Source organism: Calonectris borealis, chromosome 7 (genome assembly GCF_964195595.1).
Source record: "Calonectris borealis chromosome 7, bCalBor7.hap1.2, whole genome shotgun sequence".
NCBI classification, from domain to species: domain Eukaryota; kingdom Metazoa; phylum Chordata; class Aves; order Procellariiformes; family Procellariidae; genus Calonectris; species Calonectris borealis.
The window spans coordinates 21101212-21112578 of NC_134318.1; the positions used below are offsets into that span (position 1 = coordinate 21101212).

Genomic DNA, 11367 nt, shown 5'->3' on the forward strand with positions numbered 1-11367 from the left:
TCTGGAGATAAACTGTGTAAATAACTGGCAGTTACGTATCAGTGCCTGTACTGAAAACATACCAGTATTTTCAAGGGGAAATGACATTTCCTGTAATAATTCCATACTCATAAAGGGAGCTTAAATGGTCTTGCTTATATAGAATAGGGAAAAAGAAATAAATAAACGTTTCCCTTGCTAACGTAAGATTAACAAGCTTCCAGCACTCATCAAATAATCCTAGATTTTTTTCGGTTATGAGAAGACTGTAGTACTTTATCATAGGATGGCTGTCCGTTGCAGCCATGATTATCTCTTTGGGGCAGTGACTGTTGCAGCAGTCAGTCCTTTAGGTAGATTCATCCCAGTGGAGACTGGCTTCAGATATTAATAAAATAACTAATCTCACTTAGACAAATCAGTCCGTATATATTTACTAAAGAAAGAAAGACTATAAGGAATAATATTTTTAATTACCAGATCCAAAGAGACCCATTTGCTTTAAGTTTTCAAGGTAGTAGCTGAATGAAGGATTTCAAAAAAGAAAAGGTCATGGAGTTTCATTGAAGTATAAGTAGTCTGTTAGATTTATATTGAACTCTTCCTATAATTATTATACAAAATTGATACTATGGAGAGCCTTTTCAGAAATGTGTGATATTGTTTGCAGGTCATGTATACCAGAGAACATAGCAGGGATCCAGAAGAGGAGGAGATGTACAGTGCAGAGAATTTCCGTCGCATTGCTCGCAGTCTCAGTGGGACAGTCATCTCAAACAGAGAAGAGACCTTGGTCTCTTCTCACAGTTTTGTAAGTAGAATGATGTGCAGCTTTTGCAAGAGCTATCATCTGTGTGTAGGGTTGCTGTTTTCTCTGTCTGCATTTAGTAGTTAACAAACAAGATAGCAGACAACTGAATAATAAGCCATGATGAAAGCTTGTCTTTGTGAATTTTTGTTCTCTTTTTGGAAGAAGAATGAGCTGTTATTTATGTAACAAAAACATCTTCTTCAGGAGTCATGCAGAGTAGTACCTGCTGCAGCTGGTAAGCATGTGAGCTAATACTACTTGCCAGTATACAAAGACATCCAGTATTAACTTTTTTTTTTTCAGTTGACTTAGAGTATTTTCAAGAAAGCTTCTAATACACCTATAATTTTAAAAAGATACCAATAACCATGTGAAAGTTTCTGCTTTCTTGAGGGGATATTCAGCAAGTAGCGTTTTTAGAGCGTAAAAGTAAGCATAAAGGGGAGGCAATTCAAGACTTGGTACATAATATGCAGCCAGTTACCTACAGGAAGTAACTAAAAATAGGGAGATTGATTTCCCCTCCCCCCCCCCCTTTGTTACCTCTGTTAAGTAGTCTTAGGTGCAAGTTAAAACTGCCAGTGAGGAAAACAGTAACAAATTATTGTTGGTGTTTAGCAACATAGCCAGATATAATGTGAAGGTTTGGCTTGGATTGAATTTTTTGTGAACTGTGCTTAAGTTTTGATTTGACATAATAAGTGTAGAAGAGTCTCAGTTGCAAAATGAGTTATGTAGACTGGTTGGTCTGATTCTGAGTTTCTGCTGTGTACCATAAGCTAAGAATATGTCAACTTTGCTCCTCAGCATGCTTTAGTTGAGAGCTTTAATGCACACCTGGAGGTGCTGGTAGAAGCAATTAAAAACCTCTAGCTGTCCAAGACCCCCCTCTCTGCTGAAGGTTTTTATTCCCACAGCAGAAGCAGCCGATAGGATGGCTGTCTGTCACCACTCTTCAAGTTAGTCACTGGGCTCAAGCCTGTGATGGTTTGTTACCATGCCATTGAGCCGTCCCTACTTCGGCGTAGGTACCTCCTAATAGAGGGAAATGGTACAGCACTGGTAAATACTTCAGCTGCAATAGGTAAATCTGTTTATAGTCTGGAATCAGAGCTTTCAGTAAAGCCTAGTAGAAGATAAGAAGGAAGGATCAGCAATACCCTTCTTTATTTCATGGCTTGTGTAGCACGGCAGTTCCAATGCTGACTGGCCTGCCATCATTCTGTAGATTGAGTTTGTAAACCAAACCTCCATGACTGGTTTGTGTTTGTTTTGGCTTTTTCTCCTTGGTACATTTCCAGTGAAATGATCCTCTTAAGTAGCCCACCACTTCAGTAAGAGCCTTACTGGATTGATGTAGTGTTTATTTATATTTCTTTTTCACATACAGATGCATGCTTTTTTTCCGGTGACTCATCCCTTTCCTTGGATCAACACCATCTTTGTTTGATTCAACCCAACTCTGTGTTTACTCATCATTTTATGTTCTTTTCTTCTCCTTTCTCATTTTATAAAAGGAAGCACCAAATACGAGGAAAATGCCAGTGGACACCAGCCACCGTTCTTCCAGCTCCACTTCCCTTCCTTTCCCCCATGATCCTCCTGTGTTTCCCTTTGATCCCCAGCACAACCCAAACCAGGTGCAGCACCTACCCCATGATGTACCGATGCCCAGCATGGTGGGCAAGGCACGTAAACCGTCAGGTAATCACAGGACTTTTCATCCTCCTTTGTGATCAGAAATATTGCTGAAATACAACTCTTCAGATCTTGTCTTTCACAATGATTTTCACCATCTGCCTGAATTCCTCCAGAACTCTGGAAGGACGAATCACGTTCTTTTTCTTCTCTGCCCTTTTGAGTTGTTCTGTGATTCTGTGCTAAGTGGACATAACAAAAGGGAATAATCTTTATGGGAACATTATGATGACTTTATATAAAATCATATTCACATTTCTGTGAGGTATTTTCTTTAGTGTAAAAGTAGCAGTAAGACCCACCAACTTGTTCTCATATATGAGAGTACTTCCACAAGCTACTCCTTCCAGCAAATCACACATGTAATTGTGCCAATAGAAATAACTAATTCCTGCATGAGAATTATTTTCCCTGTGACAGCTATCAAAACCAGTTTGATCTACCAGCCTTGAAATACGTTGTTGGGCTCTTCCTTGATGACACAAGGGCTATTAAAGAAATCTGAAGTCTGTGACAGCAGCTGTGGTAGGATAAGGAGGAAATGCAGTGAGGAAAGTGAACGCTAGAAAGGGTACATCTAGCTTTTATTCAGAATTGCATGGCAACGAGTAACTGGATGTGCTAGTGATTTCATTTTTCTTCTGTCACCTGTTGGCCACAGCTGAAAGTTCTGAAAGGATGAAACAAAAAATATAACTAAGCAAACCTTTGTTTTTTTTTTTCCCCCCTTCTCCTCCCCCCAGGAGATCAGAAGAACATCATCCAGAAACTTTTGGTTGTGCCTGACAGGGGTGAAGCTTTCCAAGGTGAAGACTACCCAGGTGTGGCACTGAGCTATGGGAGTCTCCCTTGTGCACCCAAAGGCACCCTCTCCCAGGGGCAAAAGCCTCTTGTTAATCCGCATTTAGGAGGTGGAGCATCAAGTGTCTTTGGCCACTGGCTGAACACGAGCTACCCTGCCAGGCAAACAGCCACGTTACCAGATAAACGAACGACGCTCTGGGGGAAACATGCTGGCCAGCCAGGCAAAGGTTTACAGGAAGGCTTCCTCCAGCAGCCTTCACAACATCAAATGCGTGAATCTTATGCCATTGGTTGCAGGCTACCAGCCAGCAGAGACTACAGCACTTTAAGAATATCACATGAGCCTTCTTGGGATCCCGGTGCCTCTCAAGGTTGTCCTGTGCCCCCTTCTTGCGTTAAGGCCCCGGGTCCAAGGAGAGTTGATATGCCCCCAGAAGACGACTGGCGACAGAACAGCTACACCCCTCAGCCTGGCAGAAGGCGAATGCTGCCAATGCATGTGATGGATGGGACTTTTTCTTCTGCTTCGGAGGCACACAGAAATATGCTGGCTCGAGCAGCAGCAGCTACTGGCACCACGCAAAATAATGGCTGGTGAGGTCCTGTCCACTCATGTGCCCTGATAAACTGCTCTGTGAACAGACTATAGCTGTTGCCAGAGCACGGATTACATGGAGACAGCAAACTCTTTCAGTCAGTATCTGTGCCAGTTTTGTCTTAAAATGTAGCTATACAGTATGTGGAAACTAATTGCACTGTATTTCATTTCTGACACTACTGAACTGCTGTCTGGATGGGAAACCTTAGCTATTCTAAAGCTGGCCTCTCCTAGCAAAACAGTGCTATAGGAATGGTAAGCTTCAGGGGCATTGGTTTACGGGTAAGTTCAGAAGTATGTGCATGTTTTGAAGGAAGACGGCCACTAACAAAAGGACATTTTTAAGGACTCTCTCATGAAATGTAGCTTTGGTAAATTCTTCACATAAAAAACCCAATCCTTTTGTTTTCCTCTCCCTCCTCTCTCCTGTTCCTTCCTAGGGGAAAAAAACTGACCCACCTTCCAGGTTCCAGTAAATCTGCACCTGGCAGGCTGGCGATTAGTAAAGCAAACCCCAGTTTCCAGTGTGCTGAGATCTCAGGCAGAGATCACAGCTGTAGTTGCTGCTGAGGAAATGGCAGAGAGACATTGTTCATCAGTAAACCAGAATTTTCCCCACTTCCTTAAGGCAAACTAACAATGCTTCAAACAGAAGAGACTGTTAATGCTGCACGCTTAATTACACCAATGTAAACACAGAGTAAGTTTAACTATTTTAGTGTCAAACATACTTGCTTTTGTAAGTATTTTTCAAATAAATCTATGAAAATAGTTCTATTTACCTGCCTGTGTATGAGCTTTCTTTGCTATTTGGCTTTACTCATCAGTTGGCCTGAAACTGCTGATTTATTTTCTTATTCACTAATAAATGTAAATTGTTTATTCTAGTTCATTAACAAAGTTTATGTAATAAATATGTAGTTAGATTGGAGGACATGTCTAATTTTGTACCTGGATTTGATGTGTTCCATCACTACTCTGTGCTTAATTTTCCCCTCATAATGGAAAGTGTCCTTTGAAAAGTATTTTGAGACTTGTTGGAGAGAAAACTACAGGATCTGTGCACAGAAAGAAACCTACAGAATCTGATGGTAGTGTATGCAGATAGGGAAGTCGTTAGAAATTATTGGTGTAGCGAGAAGTGTCCTTTTAATAAGAGTTGCACTCTTTTGCAAATGCTTTCAAGTGTGGTGATTGTGAGTTGTTTAAAAATGTGGCGGGTTCTGTTACATGCTCGTATTGAGGGTGGGACTGCAGCTGTGGTGGTTCTGGCCCAGCCAGCAGTGGACGGTCTAGGCTGCCCTCTAGTGCGTGGTGCTCCTTGGAAACCTGCTCTCGCTGTTGCACGAGGTGAGGGCCTTCATTTTAATTTCATGTTTTGCACCTTAATGCTTGATGGAATTTCATCAGGTTTTGCTGTTTAGTCTGAGATTGAGTGGCATTCATTTTAATAAATGTCATTTCTCAGTTTCTTCTTTCTCAATAATCGCTATTATGTCTGTTATTGTTACCATCTCATATAACTACATCATGCTAAATTGTGTTTTACATTTGGGATTATGTTGCACGCTTCTTTGTACTTAACTGTCCTCACTAGCTGTAGTTACCGGAACAAAGCACTCTCTTCTTCCACCCCTCCATTCCAAAAAAGCCCTACCGACTTTTGACTTTTTCCCATAATGGTTTTTCCAATTTAATAACATGTAACTTTCAACGGTACTAATTTCTTACTAATTTTCTAAATATCAAACAATGGAGTGTTATTTTACTGAAACAACTATTTGATTAAGGTTTCCCAAGAGATACGGAATTTTTAATGTGTCTGGCTGCACGTGGACACGTCATAGCCAATTGCTAAGTTTCTAGCCATAGAAATTAGGATTTTAGGAAGTGACTGCAATGTAGAGGTGGATATTTGGACAGAAACATTCCTATTGCAGTTCTCTCTCGCTCTTGTTGGTAAAACAATACTATTGGAGTAGAGGGAATCTGGGCAGAAGCAGCCCCTGTTTTCAGCTTTTTGTTATCTTCAGCAGTTGGCGAAAGTTACAGTAGCCATAGGATGCAAATGAGGACATGGATAAGTATTTGACACTGTGCTTGACTACAGCTCTAAAAAATTCAGGTTGCAGAGTGAGGCTTAAGTAGTCTAGAATTCAATTTATCTAGAAGAATAATCTGCCAAAATAAAGTACAAAGTCACCTCTTCAAGAATCAATATGGAGTATGAAACATTTTCAAGTAAAGCAAATGTGCACGCTTAGGTTTATTTTTTATTCATTTATTTTAATCCTAACTACTGGGAAGAAAGTTCCATAATTCCATAAAGCTCCGCAGAGTAATCCTGAGTTGATGCAACTCATTTTAATCATCGGTGGTATCCAGTTTTTCTTCATAAAGGGAACTGTTGGTTTTATTCCATCATCATAGTTCTATCTACGAGGTTTCAAAACCGATTTGTAAATGTCCTGTGTATATTAATTACTTACTATGAAATGAACTCAACCAGAGGCCTGAGAAGGAAAAGTTGGGACATAACCTCTGAAATATCTCCATACCAACCAGTATGTTAGTATATTAGGATAGAAACAAACTGAAGTAGATTCAGCAATATATTTAATGTGGGAGAAAATGTGAAGCCGGAAGAATACCTTTACTTCATAGTAGCTTGTGCCTGCAAGTCTTAGTGAGGTTAGTAAGTTAATATTTACCTTGTAATTTGACTAACTGCTAACTTCTAAGTCTCCTTGATGGTATTTATTGGCTATTTAAACCCTAGAAAAATAAAATTATGTATTAGTTTAATAGCTCATTAAAGTTCACTGTTGCCTATAAGACAGGTGAGGAGGGAGCTTCCACAAGGAATTCAGCAGCTATTTTGGAACAGTCTTTCTTCTAGAGTTTATAAAGTTTGTAAGCTTTGATGCAACATAACCAGGGCTTTCTTCGAAAAGTGTCTGTCACTGGCTGCAGAGTAGGTTGATGGATGGAATTAAGTGAAATGAAACCTCCACAGCCTCAAATTTACATTTTAAAATAAATTAATTTCAGTTCCCCTAAAAACAAAATTCTTATTCCCTATATTTGTATGATCTCTCTTTGTGTTTGTAATACATGTTTAGACCCAGCTGTGTAGGGGGCAAAAAAAAGCAATAATAAAATTAAGAGTAACTTGGTATTCTAGCAGTAGCAAATTTGTGTAAATACAATCCTTCTGTATATGGAAAAGGAACTACCTAGCACAGTTCCTTTTCTTGAAGGCAACAGAATTTGTGCACGCTGTTTATGGAAATCATACTCAGACCTGCTGAGCAGCAGATTTGTTCAAATGGAGTATGTGCTGGAGCATACAGCACTAGTGAGTTAACCAAAATGCGCTCTGCTTTAGAGAAGTGAGCTACAAAAGTGCAAGAAAAGTGCCTGATCCTTCCAAAGGCTGCTGCACCCATGTTAAAATGCGGGGAATTTGGGAAGAGGGAAGGAACTGTCTTACTGATATTTTCCATGATTGCTAACAATCCTGAAATCGGCTTACCAGTGATGGTTGGGGTAGGATGCGTAAAGTGTAGGCAGGATGCTGGCAGTCATGCAGGTTTTGCATCTAATGTCATTTGGGGAGAGGTCCAGGGTAGAGGTGTGGGGAGAAGAGAAGAAGGAAAGCAAAAGGCAAGAGGGTGGGTTGGAATAGGAAGGAACAGACGGATAGGTGAAGAAGACAAATTGTGTGTGTGTTACATCTCTTCACTCAAAGAACATGCAGTAATTGGTCTGTCTGAACTTTCTTTCTTTCTTTTAATGGACAGATTCCTGTGTAGAGATGGTTGTTGGCACCAGTCTGCCGCTGAAGCTTTTGAGAAGGGAAGATTGACTGATATAGAGAGTAGGCAATATTCTTTATAGGAGTCTTTAATAACGTTCATGCCATGGTAAACGAAACTATGCAGAAATACTTACGTACCACTGCTATGTGGGTAAGTAGACAAACATTGGGCAAACAGTGTAGGTTAAGTTAGTGTTTATGCCAGCTAGGGCAAAGATAAAAACATGCTTGGGTTTTACAAATACCTCACTTACGTTAGATGCATTCTGGAGTCTCCTGCCACTGTGTTGTCTGCCATATTTAGCACTATAGGTGGCAAGAAGCACAAGTATGAGATTTTCATCCAGCTGTGCCTACTGCCTCTAGCATTTTATCACTGCATAGTCAGAACCTTTTCAAGCCTAGTTAGGTATCTGTAATGCTCCTTTTATGCTAGCCTTCCACCATTACTATCTATCACTGATGGAGTTACCTTTAAAGCTTTAGAAAATGCTTTAGAAAAAGCATGTTAGATTAATTTTTTTTTATCCTTCAGCACTACTGCTGAAATTATTTTCTATCTGCATCATTCTTCTAGTTCATTGAAGGATTTTTTTTATCCTTTAAAACAAAAAAAAAACAACTTGGAAATGTTTTTAAGATTGCTATTTGATTAATAGAAAAATACCAACTAAGACCAGCTGTACAATCATTTCAGAACACCGAATATGTTTGCTAGCATATTCATGGAAGCAGATGCAAATGGATGAGTTTAGCTGAAGAAACCTAAACTTCCTTATTGGCATCAATAGAATTGTTTTAGTATTCATTCTTGAGTGAGTAAACACTGAATATACTCATGTATAAGAAGATCAAGTGTCTACTTGTAAACTAACTTACATTAGGTTTATTGAAGGAGGGTTATCTTGAGTTTGGGATGGCCCAGTCCCAGATGGTTCACCAGTGAATCGTAGGCTTAACAAGCTTTATGTGTGTTTATATCACTAATCAAAATAATTTTAAATACGAATAAATGATAAAAGTGAGTACAATGAAGCTGCACTTTAGTAATAAATCAAATCTAAGAATCATTTCATATTGTTAAATTTTAGCTTAACTTTTTTACTATTCAGGCAGAGTGGTTTTGATGGCAGTCTAGGCTATCTATCATTCCAGTCTTTTTACTCAAAATTTATACCAGTTAATTGTTATGTGACTGTCAATTTGAGGGAGTTCCAAGCATATAACTGTTGTTAATTACAAAAAAAATCAAACTATTCAAGATTGTCTTAAGTAGCTTAAAACACATGAAAGCATGAGCATGTTAACATGCAATATCTATGTGAAGAGTAAACGGTAGCTGAACACAAGTAACGTGCTTTGGTTTACAAGTCTTGACTGACTTACCTTGAATTACTTGGCTGGAGTGCTGCACATAAGGCTAATTTAACTAATGAATGCATATTTCTACTTCTCTTGTCTGACAAGGTGTTGGTTTTGAGGTGTATATATATGTAATTGTATAACCTACCATCATAGCTTATATGCTATTTGAAAAATCTGTGGGTTGTGTTTGCTATGGAGCTACATGTTTTGTTGCTTGGAAATAATTTGCTTTCAAATTCCTGTAGTTCCAATACAGCATACTAAACCAGCTTTTTGTAAAGGTTCAGACTGACTTTTTTTTAAGATATAAAATATGTCAATCAAATGCAAGTTAACGTTACACCATTAAATCAGCTACAAGTTTTTAGAAATCAGGCATGTATTTTTAAGTACATTTAAGAAGAAATAACTGGTTGTTCGTGACCCTATGTATTAATTGTTCCTAGTCGGATAAATAAATTTTCCATTTGCTTTGGTAGTTCAGTTGGTTTCTCCAGATAGATGAAAAAAAACTCAGTTGACATTAAAGAACCATCTCAGCGCTGCAGTCTGGTTTTGGTTTACTGCCTTTAGAGGCTTAAAAGCAGCTATTTAATATAGCAGATATAACAGTCGGGTGTTTATGACACCTTATTCATCTGAAGTGGGAGAAGGTGGTATGTGTGTGGCAGTCTATTATTTTTCACAATAAACTGCTGATTTGAACACAAGGATGTAATTCATATGAAGAGCTGACATGGTACAGACCAGAAAATAAATTTATAACATCTTTTCATAGTCTATGGGGGAAAAAAGCCCACATCTCTCCAGTGGTTTTATGATTTTCTAGTTGCATATAAAGTTACTGGGACAAAATATGTAGTAGAAAATCTTTTAAATCCTTATCTGGGATTATTTTGGGATATCCTTTTCTGTGTTCATTTAACTATTAGTCATGACCTCAGGTTTGCCCAGTTATGACGAACGTTTTTTGTTCAACTCTTTCTTAAGCTATCTGGTCCCAATGGAACAGTTAATTGTTACTAATACTTAATGGTGATTGGTCTCAGTAGCTTGGGAAAAAGATGCAGAGGGGTAAGTTGAAGGCATAGTTGCACTTTTGCCATCTGGTAATGATGGCCAGATGTGTTTGTGAGGAAAGAGTGCATGTATTTTCAGCAACTGAGTTGTCATCTTTCTGCCTTTTGTGGGTTTGTTGTTTCCCCCACAGTTTCCTTTAAACTTGCTTAATGGGATTTCACTGATCTGTAGGACATTGTTTTCATGGATCAACATGCTTTATCAAAGCATAAAAAAAAAAATCACACTGTTTTACATCATATTCCTCTTATAGAGCAACAAGGTTGTTTTTTAATAAGGTCCTATATGTAGACCTGCTTACCTTGAATACTTAGTTAAGTCTCTTGCTTGTGGAGGCTCTAAGAAAACTAGAGAGAACACAAAGGAGGGCAGCAAAATGCAGAGTGAACTCAATTTTTAGAGTGAGTAGAGGTGACTGGATCATAGTCTATTAATATCATCAAGGTAGTAAGATAAATGAAGAGAGGGAATTGCTTGGTCTCAGATGGTAGGAGAAAGAGCAATCGCTTAAGGCTAAGGAAGGAAAAGTTTGAACTAGATAATAAGGGCGGGGGAAGGAGTGCTTTAAGCAGAGCAAGTGAGCGATGTTTTGAGGAACCTAAGGAAGAGTTTGAGGTACTATCACTCCAGAGGTGTGAGATGTAAATTAGAGAGCTGGCTGATAGGTTTTGGTATGAAAAAATCACCTAAAATTCTAGAGACAGGCTAAGTGGCACAGGCTGGTTTGCCTTAGCCTGTTTTTTACAGTTGTGATAATGATGCAAGGAATGACTGTGGCCTTGACAGGCTTTTTAAGTGGTCTGTACTTCCACAGCCTTTCATAGAGGTTATTGGGGAGTGAAGGAAACGTGCAGGAAGGGAGTGTAACGGGGTAGAACTGTAATAGTCAAGTAGCTTGTAATTTATACCAGCAACGATCTGGTAATTTGTGGGTTTGGTTTTTTTCTTTTTAAGTCAGTGCAGCTTCTCAGTACTGGATGACATTGGCAGCTAGAGTATTGCAATGATAATGATTTTGTGATGCTGGAGAAAATGGCTTAAGACTATGCTTTCAACCTTTCTGAATGGTGCTCTCATGTTATGGATAATAAGGTTTGCCATAAAAAACTGGCTTGGGACAGCAGGGAAATCTTGTGTCCTCTTAAAAGAAAGCTTTCAAGTATTCATATTGAAACTCAGTTCAGCAATATGTCAAAATGTATTTAAAATAAA

General features: G+C 38.8%; 1 protein-coding gene across 4 annotated transcripts in view; it reads left to right on the top strand.

Moving 5' to 3' along the window:
- USP54 (ubiquitin specific peptidase 54) overlaps positions 1 to 4821 on the top strand; it is a 105997-nt gene extending 101176 nt beyond the window's left edge. For 2 of the 4 annotated variants that reach the window (XM_075154464.1, XM_075154463.1), the window contains 3 exons: positions 650 to 790; positions 2308 to 2494; positions 3232 to 4821. In XM_075154464.1, the coding sequence (XP_075010565.1) occupies positions 650 to 790; positions 2308 to 2494; positions 3232 to 3890 (987 nt within the window). In that variant the 3' untranslated portion in view covers positions 3891 to 4821. The remainder of the gene's footprint in view (positions 1 to 649; positions 791 to 2307; positions 2495 to 3231) is intronic. The other 2 variants (XM_075154462.1, XM_075154461.1) reach the window with 1 other exon arrangement.
- Positions 4822 to 11367: the final 6546 nt, after the last annotated feature.